The sequence below is a fragment of the Orcinus orca genome, chromosome 5, assembly GCF_937001465.1.
Source record: "Orcinus orca chromosome 5, mOrcOrc1.1, whole genome shotgun sequence".
Classification (NCBI taxonomy): Eukaryota; Metazoa; Chordata; class Mammalia; order Artiodactyla; family Delphinidae; genus Orcinus; species Orcinus orca.
In genome coordinates, this window is record NC_064563.1 from 40,386,310 (window position 1) to 40,401,488 (window position 15,179).

A 15,179-nucleotide genomic window follows, 5' to 3' on the forward strand; every position below is an offset into this window, starting at 1 on the left:
ACCCACCACCCCCAGGAGAAACTATTTTACCAAAACTTAACCTGCTGGGGTTTTATCAGAGCCTGACCAACTTGAGGAAAGGGAAACACCCAACTCCAGCCCCCTCTAAGCATCCTGTACCACCTAAGGGGTGGGTGGGGGGGGGATACTGAGAAGTACCGGTGAACTTCACAGTCGAGGCACACAGACTCATGAGAAAAGGGAGACCTAATCACAGAACTTTCAAATGCTGCCCTCTCCTCCTCCACATGTTACCACCACAACAATAAAGACCTACATACTTCAATTCCTGGTACATCACATCCACCTTTCAACCAAAAATTACAAGGCATACTAAAAGGCAAAAAATACTGTTTGAAGAGGAATGACAATCATCAGAACCAGAGTCAGATATGGTAGGAATGTTGGAATTATCACAACAGTAATTTGAAAAAAACTGTGATTAATATGCTGAGGGCCTTGATGGTAAATGTAGACAACATGCAAAAACAGGACATGTAAGAACACGAAGTAGAGAGATGGAAATTCTAAGAAAATATCAGAAAGAAATACTAGAGATCAATAAAGACATTTGATGGGCTCATTAGGAGAATAGATAGAGCAGAGGAAATAATCTCTGAACTTGATGACAATGGGAACTTCCAAAACTGGAAAGCAAAGAGAACGACGAATTACAAAAAATAGTACAGAATATCCAAAAAATGTAGAACAATTATAAAAGGTATAACATACACATAATGGAAATAGAAGGAAAAGAGAGAAAGGAACAGAAGAACTATGTGTAACAACAATGACTGAGAATTTCCCCAGATTAAATGTCAGACACCAAACCACAGATCCAGGAAGCTCAGAGAACACCAAGCAGGATAAATGCCAGCAAAACCACTACAGATTGGTATTGAAACTTCAGAAAATCAAAGCTAAAGGAAAAATCTTGCAAGAAGCTGGAAGGAAAAAACCCTTATCTATAGAGCAACAAAGATAAGAGTCACAACCAACTTGTCCCCAGAAATCACAGAAGCAAAAAGAGAATGGAATGAAATATTTAAAGTGTTCAGAAAAAAAAAAAACAACAAACAACAACCAAACCCTATTATCCTAGCACTCTGTACCCTTTGAAATATACTTCAGAAGTGAAGGAGAAATAAAAACACTCTCAGACAAACAAAAATTGTGGGACTTTCTTGCCAGTAGACCTACATTGCAAGAAATGTTAAATACTTCAGAGAGAAGGGAAATGATATAGGTTAAACTCATATCTACATAAAGAAGAATATCAGAGAATGAATAAGTGAAGACCAAATAAAAACTGATTTTTCATAATTCTTCTAACAGCTAGCAATTTATTCAAAATAATTACAATAACATTTTTGATTATGTATACTTATGTGTGTACATATAAAACGTACATATATATGTGTATATATGTATATGTGCTTATATATGCATATATACAATGAAATGAATGACAGCAATGAAACAAGGGAAGGGAGGAATTAGGATTATTTTGCTATTATAATGTATTCACACTACCTGTGGAGTGGTACACAGGCATACCTTGTTTTATTGTGCTTTGCTTTATTGTACTTTTTACAAATTGAAGGTTTGTGGCAACGCTGAGTGAAGCAAGTCTACTGGCATCATTTTTCCAAGAGCATTTGCTTACCTCATGTCTCTATGTCACATTTTGGTAATTCTTGTAATATTTCAAATTTTTTCATTATTATATTTGTTATGAAGATCTGTGATCTTTAATATTACTACTGTAATTGTTTTGGGGTACCATGAACTGCAACCATATAAGACAGCAAATTTAATAAATGTGTGTTCTGACTGCCCCACCTACCAGCCATTCCCTGTTTCTCTCCATCTCTCCTCAGGCCTCCTTATTCCCTGAGACACAACAATATTGAAATTAGGGCAATTAATAACCCTACAATGGCCTCTAGGTGTTCAAGTGAAAAAAAGAGTTGCACATCTCTCACTTTAATTAAAAGCTTAGTGAGGAAGACATGTCAATAGCTGGGATAGGCCGAAAGCTAGGCCTCTTGTGCCAAACAGCCAAACTGTGCCAAACAGCCAAACTGAACAGCCAAAGGAAAAGTTCTTGAAGGAAACTAAAAGTGCTACTCCAGCAAGCACATGAATGATCAGAAAGCAAAACAGCCTCATTGCTGATATGGAGCAAGTTTTATTAGCCTCCAGAGAAGATCAAAATCAGCCATAACATTCCCTTAAACCAAAGTCTAATTCAGAGCAAGGCGCTAATTCTCTTCAATTCTCTGTTGTCTGAGAAAGGTGAGGAAGCTGTGGAAGAAAAATTTGAAGCCAGCAGAGGTTGGCTCATGAGATTTAAAGAAAAATGCTTTCTCCATAACACAGAAGTACAAGATGAAGAAGCAGGTACTGAGGTAGAAGCTCCAGCAAGTTATGCAGAAGATCTAGCTAAGATAATTAGTGAAGGTGGCTACACTAAATAACAGGTTTTCAATGTAGATGAAACAGCTTTATATTGGAAGAAAATACCATCTATTACTTTCATAGCTAGAGAGAAGTCAATGTCTGTCTCCAAAACTTCAAAGGACAGGCTGAGTCTTGTTAAAAGCTAATGCAGCTGGTGACTTTAAGTTGAAGCTACTGCTCATTCACCATTCTGAAAATCCTAGAGCCCTTAAGAATTATGCTAAATCTATCCTGCCTGTGCTCTATAAATGGAACAACAAAGCCTGGATGACAGCACATCTCTTTCCAACATGATTTACTGAATATTTTAAGCCCACTGTTGAGACCTACTCCTCAGAAAAAAGATTCTTTTTGAAACATTATGGCTCACTGACAATGCACCTGGTCACCCAAGAGTTCTGATGGAGATGTACAATGAGATTAATGTTGTTTTCATGCCTACTGACACAACATCCATTCTGCAGCTCATGGGTCAAAGAGTAATTTTGACTTTCCAGTCTTATTCGTTAAGAAATACATTTCATAAGGCCATAGCTGCCATAGAAAGCAATTCTTCTGTTGGACCTGGGCAAAGTAAATTGAAAACCTTCTGGAAAGGATTCACCATTCTAGATGCCATTAAGAACATTTGTGATTCATGGGAAGAGGTCAAAATATAAACACTAACAGGAGTTTAGAAGAAGTCGATTCCAACCCTCATAGATGATTTTGAGGGGTTCAAGACTTCAGTAGAGGAAGTGATTCAGTAGAGGAAGTGGTAGAAATAGCAGGAGAACCAGAAGTACAGCCTGAAGGTGTGAGTGAATTGCTGAAATCTCATGATAAACTCTAATGAATGAGTTGCTTCTTATGGATGATAAAGAAAGTGGTTTCCTGAGATGGAAACTGCTCCTGGTGAAGATGCTGTGAAGACTGTTGAATTGACAACAAAGGATTTAGAATATTACACAAACTTAGTTGATAAAGCAGTGGCAGGGTTTGAGAGGACTGACTCCAATCTTGAAAGCAGTTCTACTGTGGGTAAAATGCTATCAAACATCATTGTACACTACAGAGAACTCATTCATGAAAGGAAGAGTTAATCAATGTGGTGAACTTCACTGTTGTCTGATTTTAAGAAACTGCCACAGCTACCTCAACTTTCAGCAAACACCACCCTGATCAGTCAACAGCCATCAACACTGAGGCAAGACCTTCCGCCAGCAAAAACATTACAACTTGGTGAAGGCTCAGGTGATGGTTACCATTTTTTTTTTTTTTTTTTTTTTTTTGCGGTACGCGGGCCTCCCACTGTTGTGGCCTCTCCCGTTGCGGAGCACAGGTTCTGGACGCACAGGCTCAGTGGCCATGGCTCACGGGCCCAGCCACTCCGCGGCATGTGGGATCTTCCCGGACCGGGGCACGAACTTGTGTCCCCTGCATCGGCAGGCGGACTCTCAACCACTGCGCCACCAGGGAAGCCCTGATGGTTACCATTTTTTAGCAAGAAAGTTTTTTTTTTCTTTAAAGCTGTGGTTTTCTTTTTTTTTTTTTTAAGATGTTGGGGGTAGGAGTTTATTAATTAATTAATTAATTTTTGCTGTGTTGGGTCTTCGTTTCTGTGTGAGGGCTTTCTCTAGTTGTGGCAAGCGGGGGCCATCTTCATCGCGGTGCACGGGCCTCTCACTATCGCGGCCTCTCTCATTGCGGAGCACAGGTTCCAGACGTGCAGGCTCAGTAGTTGTGGCTCATGGGCCTAGTTGCTCTGCGGCATGTGGTATCCTCCCAGCCCAGGGCTCGAACCCGTGTCCCCTGCGTTAGCAGACAGATTCTCAACCACTGCGCCACCAGGGAAGCCCGAAAGTATTTTTTTTATTAAGGTATGTACATTTTTTCAGAGATAATGCTATTGCACACTTAATAGACTACACTATAGTGTAAACATAAACTTATATGCACTAGGAAATGAAAAAATTCATGTGACTCACTTTATTGTGATATTCACTTTATTGTGGAGGTCTGGAACTGAACCCTCAAAATCTCCAGGGTATGTCTGTGGGCTTGGATTAGGTGTAAAGGTATATTGCAAACTCTATGGCAACCACTAAAAATGGAATCATAAAATTATCAATTAAAACCACAAAAGGCAAAAGAAGTGTGAAAGACAAAAATAGGAACAAAGAACAAGGGCAACAAATAGAAAATAGTAACAAATATGGTAGATATTACTCCAACCATATCAATAATCATTTTAAATATCAATGATCTAAATAAACCTATTAAAAGACAGATTTTCAGAGTGGATCAAAAACCAAGGCCCAATTATATGTTGTCTATAAGAAACCCACTTTAAATATAAAACCACATAGAGATCAAAAGTAAAGAGATAAAGATATACCATGCTAACACTAATCAAAAAGAGTGAGAATAGTTACATTAATTTCAGACAGCAGACTCAGAGCAAGGAAAGTTATAGGAATAAAGATGCACATTAACATAATGATAAAGGGGTGAATCCTTAATGTGTATGTATCTAACAACAGAGTGTCAAAATATATAAGGCAAAAAACTAAAATAGATGGAATACACTAATAGAGTTGGACAGTTTAATACTTCTCTGTCAGTAATGGACAGATCCAGCAGGCAGAAATTCAGTAAAGGCAGAGTTGAACTCAATAACATCATGAGTCAACTGGACATAATAGACATTTATTGATTACTTCATCCAGTAGCAGATGACACATCCTGCTCGAGCTCACATGTAACATTCAAGATAGACCGCTTTCTGGGCCACAGAACATACCTTAATAAATTTAAAGAATATATATCATACAATGCCTGCTTTTAAACCACAATGTAATTAAACTAGAAATCAATAATAGAAAGCCAACTGGAAGATCCCCAAATACTTGGAGATTAAACACCACACTTCTAAATAACCTATGAATCAAAGAAGAAATCTATATTCACTAAAGAAATTGAATTAATAACCTTCCAAAACAGAAAGCACCAGGCCCAGATTGGGTTCCCTAGTGAATTCTACCAAACATTTAAAGAAGAAATTATACCGATTCTCTACAGTCTCTTCCAGAAGATAGAAACAGGGGGAATACTTCCTAACTCGTTCTATGAGACCAGTATTACCCTAATACCAGAACCAGACAAAGACATTATTTAAAAACTACAGCCTAATATCTCTCATGAACATTGACATAAAAATCCTCAACAAAATATTAGCAAATAAAGTCCAACAATGTGTAAGAAGAATTATACACTATGACCAAGTGGGCTTTATCCCAGGTATGCAAGGTTGTTTCAACATTCAAAAATCAATTAATGTAACCCATCACATCAACAGGCTAAAGAAGAAAAATCACATGGTCATATTAATAGGTGCAAAAGAAGCATTTGACAAAAGCCGGCATGCATTTATGATAAAAACTCTCAGCAAACCAGGAATACCAGGGAACATCTTCAACTTGATAATGAACATCTACAAAACACCAACAGCTAACATCACACTTAATGGTGAGAAATTCGAAGCTTTCCTGCTAATATCAGGAATAAGGCAAGAATGTCCACTTTTATCTCTGTTTTTAAATATTGTACTGGGAGTCCTGGCTAATACAACATGACAAGAAAAGGAAACAATAAAAGGAATAAAAGGTATTCAGATTGAAAAAGAAACAAAATTGTCTTTGTTCACAGATGACATAATTCTTTATGTAGAAAATCTAGAAGAATTGACAAAAAATTTTTAAAAACCTCCTGGAACTAATACATGACTATAGCAAGGTTGTAGGATACAAGGTTAATATGCAGAAATCAATTGCTTTCCTTATACCAGGAATGAACACGTGGAATTTGAAATTAAAAACACACTACCTTATACATTAGCACCCCCCCAAAATGAAATACTTAGGTATAAGCCTAACGAAATGTGTACAAGATCTCTATGAAGCAAACCTCAAAACTCCAATAAAATATCAATATATCTAAGGAGAATAAAATAAATGGAGAGATAGCATGTTCATGGATAGAAAGACTCCATATTGTCAAGATGTCAGTTCTCCCCAACTTGATCTATAGATTCAGCACAATTCCAATCAAAGTCCCAACATTTTGTGGACATCAACAGACTAATTCTAAAGTTTATATGAAGATTAAAAGACCCAGAACAACCAATTCAATATTGAAGGAGAAGAACAGTACTAGCGAGGATGTGGAACAATAGGAACTCTCATTCATTGCTGGTGGGAAGGCATAACGGTACAGCTACTTTGGAAGACAGTTTGGCAGCTTCTTATGAAACTAAACATACTCTTACCATATGATCCAGTAATCATGCTCCTTGGTACTTAATTAAATGAGCTGAAAACTTATATCTATGCAAAAACCTACACATTGATATTTATTGCACCCTTATTCATAATTGCCAAAATTTAGAAGCAACCAAGATGTCCTTCAGTAGGTAAATGGATAAACTGTAGTACATTCAGACAATGGAATACTATTCACACTAAAAAGAAATGAGCTATCACACATGAAAAGACCTGGAGGACATTTAAATGAGTATTTCTAAGTGAAAGAAGCCAATATGAAAAGGCTGTATGGATCCAAGTATATGACATTATGAAAAAGGAAAAACTGTGGAGACAGTAAAAAGATCAATGGTCTCCAGGGTTTGGGGGTGGAGGGTGGAGAGATGAATAGGCAGAGCATAAAGGATTTTTAGGGCAGTGAAACTATTCTGTATGATATCACAACGGTGGATATATATCATCATACATTCATCAAAACCCACAGAATGTGCAATACACCAAGAGTGAACCCTAATGTTAACAATGGACTTTGGGTGATAACAATGTGTCATTGTAGGTTCATCAACTGTAGTAAATACAGCTACTGTAGTGGATGATGTCAATAGTGGAGGAAGTTGTGGATGGGGCGTATGGGCGGGAACAGAGGGCATAGTGGAAATCTCTGTCCTTCCTGCTCAGTTTTGCTATGAACCTAAAGCTGCTCTAAAAAATAAAGTTTATTAACTTTCAAAAACTGGGTTATTCATGGACGTCATAGGCATGGCAACATAACTTTCTAATTCTTTTTCCTTATATTTTCAACTACCACACGTAATATTGTTTCTAAATGTTTGGACATTTGGAACAAAACCAATACATTATGTCTCAGCATCTCTACCAGCTGGTGGCTCCCTAAAGACAAGTCCCTATTCTCATAATCCCAGCAGCCAGCTGAGTCTCTAGCCCAGAAAGGATGCTAACCAAATATGCACTAAAGTCTTCAGGAAAGGCAATGGTGTATAGAGGAAAGAGAACCAAAGTAGGAGTTGGATTAACCTTTCTTGGTGATTTCCTAGGCCCCATGACCTTGGGCAAATCACACGTTCACTGAGATTAATTTTCGGAAGCTATGAAATGATAATAACCTCATCTCTTCACAAAATTGTTGTAAGGACCAAGCGAGATGCACCACATATAAAACTATTTTTAAATTGCAGAATCCTTTACAAAAATCAGCTACTCTTACTCATGGGGAATGAAATAGATACTAAATTAAAAAGGAGAGAAAAAGATGGGCTGGATGGAAAAAGGGAAATGAAAAAATTAAAGGGAAACAAAGATAAATTGAGTCATCACCACACTTGAAACAAGATTCTGTGCTTCCTCCTCCTTCCCTGCACACAACAAACTGTGACAGCAGACACAGGTTTTCTCTCACATTTTCCCTAAGTTCTCATTCATCAATGTATCAAACATTTACTGAATACAAATAAGTACCAGGCCTTGAGCTAGGAAAGGGCACAAGGCCTAATCAGTGCCCTCAGAGAGGTCTACGTCTAGTGGGGGAGGCATACAAGTGAACAGACTGATACAATCGAGTGCAGTCAAAGGCTTCTAAATGGAGCTGAGGGATTCTTGATGGGTTGGGTACAACCAGGGAAGAGGAGATGACAATCAGAGAAGGCTCTCTAGAGGAAAGGACCCTCCAGGATACATCTTGGAAAAGGTAGTGGGTAAAGGAGGAAAGGGCAGTCTAAGGCAGAGGAGACCAGGCTATAGAAACAAAGGTACCGAATAGCAGACCTTATATGCAAAGGCTATGGAACCTTATTCCATAAGAGATGGGGATCCACTAAAGGGTTTTAAGTGGGAAAGATGGCTTGATCAGATTTATGTTAAGAAGCTTTACAAGAGGGAGGGGATATGGGGATATATATATATATATATATATATATATAGCTGAGTCGCTAAAAAAAGAAAAAAAAAAAGAAGCTTTACTCTGTCCTCTGTGGATACTGCCACTGCTGCAGGCAACTCTCCCAGGCACCTGTCGCTGCCCAGGCTTGGAATATTCCATTCAGCCTCTAAGAAAGGAGTCAAATGAGAGAACTATGAAACCTCACAGGGCTTGCTCTAGTCAGACTTGGCAGAGAATGGGGGCTTCCTGGACTCTCTAGCTCTCAAAAGAAAAAAATTAGAAAGCCTGTTAATATCTTGCTTGAGATCTCACTGGCTGTGTGATTTCCTTGTGACTGAGTGAGTCCCTGATCCATCTTCCAAACAAATGAAACCCTGGTCAGGAGTCTAACCCAAGCACTGAAAGCTTGCAGTAAAATTTAAGCTTTATTGCTTCCTCTTCCTTATTAGGCAACCCCCAAATAGTCATCATGAATTCACTTTCCCTCCTCTTCCTAAGTCTATCAGTAGAAGAATACTTCATGTATGGGCGACAGACACACAGGGTACCTGGGGGATTGGTCTCATAACCCATCACTTGGCACCAACCATTTATGTTACTACTAAATCACCTTGAGATAGGGTTGACATCCATATGTAAACTCCTGAATTTTTTTAAGAATACAGATTTCTGGGACTTCCCTGGTGGCGCAGTGGTTAAGACTCCACGCTCCCAATGCAGGGGGCCTGGGTTTGATCCCTGGTCAGGGAACTAGATCCCACACGCATGTCACAACTAAGAGTTCACATGCCACAACTGGAGCCCGCATGTTGCAACTAAGGAGCCCATGTGCTGCAACTAAGGAGTGGGTGAGCTGCAACTAAGGAGCTCGTGAGCTGCAACTAAGGAGCCTCTGAGCTGCAACTAAGACCTGGCGCAACCAAATAAATAAATAATCAGAATGCCTCTATATCCATTAAAAAAAAGAATACATATTCCATCAAATTATAAAAGGCAGATAAATTCTATACCTTTTTGCAAATGAATTTCAACAACTTTATACCATGTTAATCTCTTTAAGACAAAGATACTTTAAAAACAAACCAAGGTCTAAGGATGGAACTTTGTGGGTTCAGAACCCCCAAGATGATGAAATATCTCAGGTTCACTAAGGGATGGAAAATGGGTCCCTCTCCTTTCATTATTACACCCGTACCCCAACCAGCGTCCCAGTGCTTGTCCAAAGAGAGGAAGACCCTCAGCACTGGGGAGAAGTTCAGGGTTGGGAACTGAGAGAAAGGGGAGTCTAACTGCTTTCCTCCCCACTCTCCCCACACACAACAAAGATTCAGGTGGCCTAATTTGCCAAATACAGCCTTTTGCCTGCATTGCCTGCATATCCTCCACCGCCCCCCCCGCCCACGCCCGTCACACGCAGGATTTGGGAAGGATTTTTAAACTAGCAACATCATCACCAAATGCAAATAAACTCATTACATTGAATTTCTTCTCAAGTCGCCTTACAAATATGGTCTTTAAAGCACAGTGAGAACACTCAAAGACATGAAACGCTGCTTAAAACTGTCCCTGTAGAAGTGATCTCTTCTGCTGCAAAGAGATGAAAAGGCAAATATTTCTGAGTGGTTTGGGTTCCCTACTCAACAGTCATCACATGAGCTTCAATTGCAAAAAAAAAAAAAAAAAAAAAAAAATTCACGAAGTGTTTAAAAATCTCCTTTAATTATATTTTCATGAACTCCAAGAACATCATCATTGCAATTAATGTTACAAAAAAGCAAAGAGGGACATCTGAACATGCAATAAAAAATGGATTCACAGTGAAAATAATGTATGTTGGTACTAAAATATAGTTACTTGGCTCCCTGAAGGGAAAAGCTTTCTTCTAAATATCTATTCACTTGGGTTTTATCATGAGAAAATATTTTTTTTCTGGAAAGCTTTGGGAAGTTTTCAACTTGTGCTACTGTTATTGTTAGCATCTGCTGGAAGTCCCTCATTCTGAAAGCCATTATTTGCAGTCTATAATTTAATCAGAAAATTCAAAAGTACAACAAATAGCTTGGCAACTGTGTTGTTACATACAAAGCCATTAGCAAAAATATGTAACAAAATTTATGTGAAACAAACAATTTTGTCCTTATATACAGAAGTTTGCTTTATTCCTCATACCCTCACAGCCTACTCAAAAATGAGAGGGTGTGGCAAAAAAAAAAAAAAAAAAAAAAAAAAGAGAGGGTGTGGAAGGAGCCGGTACCAATCTCCTTTGAACTCTCCTTCTGGGTAGGGTAGAGAAATCTTAAAAGGTAAGTTAACTATTTTAATCTTCTTTTAAATGAGTTACAAAAATGCATCTGGGCTTCTTAATAAAGAACAAAAACTAGGAAAAATGATAGTTGCTTTAAAATAAAGAATTCCTCCCTTTGTCCTTTGTAAAATCTCTTAACAGACAGTAAAAATGGCTACATTTGTGACTGTGATCTGAGGACAAAGAGTAAAGAGCATCTTGGTGAAACATACGGACGGTAGAAACCAAGCTGCTGAGAAGTTTCACATCTAGGTCATGCACATACATCATACCAATAGAGTTTATACCTCAGGGGAGAAAGGTCAGAAAGGTACATGGGAAATGTCACCCGAAGCTATATACAAACGCATGAACAAGAAGAACACATGGAGTCAAAGGGAGACGGTAATACAAGTTTAAAAATACATTTTAAAATCATCTCAAAGCCAAGGACCGTATTTACTGAAAACTCGGACATTCTACAGAATATCTTGTAAACAGTGAAAATGCAGCTTATTTAAAATGTAAAAAAAAAAAAAATGCAGCTTCATGTAATTCACAGTCTCAAAAGAAAATAAATTTCTGGTTTATCATCATTGCTCGGCTCGGTCTGCAAAACGGAATGATGTGAACAGAACTGGTCGGCATGCCCGGAGCGCAGGGCTGCGCACGCGCCCTCGGGGATGCCGCGGCCCTCCACGCCGCAGGCGCCCTTGGCGCTCCGCAAGTAGCCCGCGATGTACGAGCCGGTGGAGTGCCGGTTCCCCACGGGCGCCGGCGCGCAGGGTTTGCTTCGAAGAACCACTCCTCCCACAGGGCTGGGGTTCACACTTTTCTGCTTGTTGGCTTCCTGCTTTTCCTTGGCGCGACTGGCAATGTTACGCACTCTGCTCTGACTTCTGGATGACAACTTTCTGACCAGTGCCCTGGGGAACTGATTGACATCTTGCTTGGAATACAGCACTTGGCAGCCGTCTTCCTGGTCAAAGGACACAAGCTTCCGCAGCTGTTCGGTCAGGGCATCTATAGGCTCTAACGACTTTGTTTTCACAGTTACGCTCTTCTTGTCTCTGATGCCCGTTGTAACAAAGCTCTTACTAATACACTGGTACTTGCTTTCAAAATTACAGGCGATGTCCTCTGATGTTAAGTCTCCCAGACTTTTGGATTTGCAAGGACTGGGCAGCTTCAGAGCAGGCAGAGGAGGGTGTGTGGACCGCTCGGGGGCAGGGTCATGCATGTCTTGAACGCTAGACAGGGGCCCAGGGGTCTGGTTCTTTTTTGCATCTGAATTTGAGAAACGGTTATGCATAAAACCAGCACCCTGATAGGCTAGACGAGAAATATTTTGATTTTTGACATCTTGAATACTACTGTTGAATATTTCAGAGACAGAAGAGTGGAGAGTCTCTTTACAGTAGCCATTTCTCAAGCCTCTTTGAAAATGTTCCACCACATCCTGACTGTATTTCAGTTTTAAAGGAGAAGCGAGGTGACTTGTGCCCTCTCTCCTATATCCATAGGTTGTTAAAGGCAGACTTTGTGAGTCTCCATCCATTTCCACGAGACTGCTCTCCCCAGAATTTAAACAGAGAGTGGGATCCACCATTACATCTTTCAGTGTCAAGTCAGTGGAAGTGGCAGGGCTGTGGTTCTTCAGTATTTCCCAGTCTTTTTTGCGGGTGGGACTTTTTAGTAACCAGCAGTGAGGATTAGTAGAGGACAGAGGCAGATTGTTTTCCATGGCCCCTGTCTTGGTCTTCCCAGAAAGGTCATCATCTGCTTTAGTTTTAGAGACAGGAGTGCAGATAGATTCACAAACAGCTGCATGTGTTGAGCATTCAGAGTTCTCGTGCCCCAAGAATGCAGTCTGCTCAGGAGATGAGCACAGGAAGGATGACTTGGGTTTTCCACTGGAAAAGCCATGCTTGAAGGGCATTTTTAGGTCCATGGTAGGCAAGGGAGGATGGCCTGCTATCACACTGGGGCTCTGAAGATGAGACAAAACTGTGGGGTTAACCTGGTCGCTGGTCTCATCAAACTGGCCAATCAGTGCTGAGATGGAACTGCCAGGCTCATTCTCATTTGTCAAAGTGACATTATCAATAAGATGGGAAATTTCACTCTCCTGGAGAATTGCAGTGGAATGTAAGTCAGGTATGTCAGAACAGAGCGTAGAGACGTCTGACAAAGAAAAGGATGTTGCAGCTCTGCCCTTATCCCAATTACCTTCCAGCTTCTTAATCTCCAGATTGCTTTGAGAAAGGATGCTTCCTGACAATGCGCTTTTCCCTACCACGAAGCCCCCAGCATTCCCATTTTCCTTGGTTTTCACACCACATAGATCTTGTGTTAGGCTAACTGCAAGGTCACGAGCCAAATGCTGCCTTGGGGAGAGGGATTTGTTGGTACACTGGTGTTCCTGGCGATCACTTAACACATTTGATTTGGTTCTCCCACCCTTTGGACCTGGTAGCAACTGTTCTGTGATTGACAAGTTGGCGGTAGAAACAGCAGAGTCCCCGTGGCTGATGTCTTTGTGGAGGAGAGCACTGGAGGAAGCGGATAACTTTTTGTTGAAATTTGGAAAATGTTGGTCTTTTATACTTGCCTTCCCATCTCTTCTGTCATCCGTATCTTCTGCTGAATGAAACAAACAATATTTTAAGTGACAGGTATCACTTTATGTAGGACCTGCAAACACTCATGTTTGTCTTCAGACAGACAAATGGAAAATGTAAATCTGTTACATCGTGACAATATAATTATGGATTGCATAGATTTGCAACAAAGTGTCTGTGTGATGGATAAATGGTAAAATTTCACTGAAACTTCCCTTTGAATAGCTATTACATCAGCTAAGGATGTAATATTCATTGTAAAAAAAAAATGTCAATGAGTTACCATACTTTTACAGTGAAGATTACCTTAAGTTGTTTCCTATTCAGATTTGTACTACACAGAAGCATGGCAATAGAAACAGAACAAGACAGCTCTGTTAAACAAAGTATTGTGGTACCTGTAAGCAAGATACTGTAAGCTTTCAAAGTTATACATGTGTTAGAAAAAAAAAAACCCACACAAATCATTTTGAAAAACATTTTGTCAAAATACTGATTTTAACCAATTAATTTCTAAAACAAATTGGAGGGTGCAATAGATGCATTAAAATATCAGTATCTGTTGACTTTAAAATGTAAAAATAAAGACTTGGTCACCAATTTTATACCATTGCTAATATCTAAGTTTCCATTGATCCTATTTTTTGGTTTTAATACATAAATTTCATATTGCACTCTCCCCTAAAAGAGGCAGTAAGATATCAGGCACAGTAAGGAAAACTATAAAAATACACAATTCAAAGTAATTTGGGGTACCCCATCCTGTTTAGAATAGTGCTAAGACAATATTGATATTAGGTGTTCAAGTGTTCTTAATCACATTATTTTAACGGATTTTATGCTTTCAGTTATGAGAATCAAGAAAATATGTTTAACTTTTTATTAAATATTTTCCTAACTAAAAAAAAATCATAAAAATTTGATAAACCCAAAAACTATAAGGAAAAAAATAAAGATTATATGATGTTACCACTCAGATAGCCACTGTAAGCTTTTGTAGAGGGATAGAATTATGTATACAATTTTTTATTCTGAATTTTTTCCACTTAATTTTTCTTCTACATGATAACTTGAATCATTGCATGGTTATGTACTGCTCCACATTTATAAGTTTTATACTTAAGTATTATTAAATATATTATGCTATATATATATGAATAACTTATATAAATTTCCTGTTTTTTAAAGGGAGGAAAGAAACATAACTGTTGCTTTCTAACTCACCTTAATGGTAGTAACATCTGAATTGTGGCATTACAGGATTAATTATTACTAATTTCTTTTGCTTTATTTTCCCTCAAAAATGGAGTTATTTATATTTACATGTAGTTTACTTTCCCCCAAAATGGAATTTTGAAATAAATTTTAAAGCATATATTTCATCTCTTCTCTGATACTGCTCTTAGCAAAATTTCAAACTTGTTAACTGCCTTTTTCTCCTTCAAATAAGCCATTCAAAAATTGGTTTGTCTCCCTACAATATCTTACAATAAAAATCAAAACAAGCAAAGTGGTGTTTGTGAGAAAATAGATCACTGAAATTAGATTGCATGATGAAAGACTTTTGCTAAAAGAAACAGGTATCACATTCTCCTGTCTGAAGTGATTTTGAT

At 38.7% G+C, this 15,179-nt stretch overlaps 1 protein-coding gene across 2 annotated transcripts in view; it reads right to left on the bottom strand.

Annotated features, from left to right (window-relative positions):
• Positions 1–10,361: 10,361 nt before the first annotated feature.
• PLCH1 (phospholipase C eta 1) overlaps positions 10,362–15,179 on the bottom strand; it is a 240,913-nt gene continuing 236,095 nt past the window's right edge. For both annotated transcript variants that reach the window (XM_049709695.1, XM_049709694.1), the window contains one exon: positions 10,362–13,588. In XM_049709695.1, coding sequence (XP_049565652.1) covers positions 11,502–13,588 — 2,087 coding nt within the window. In that variant the 3' untranslated portion in view covers positions 10,362–11,501. The remainder of the gene's footprint in view (positions 13,589–15,179) is intronic.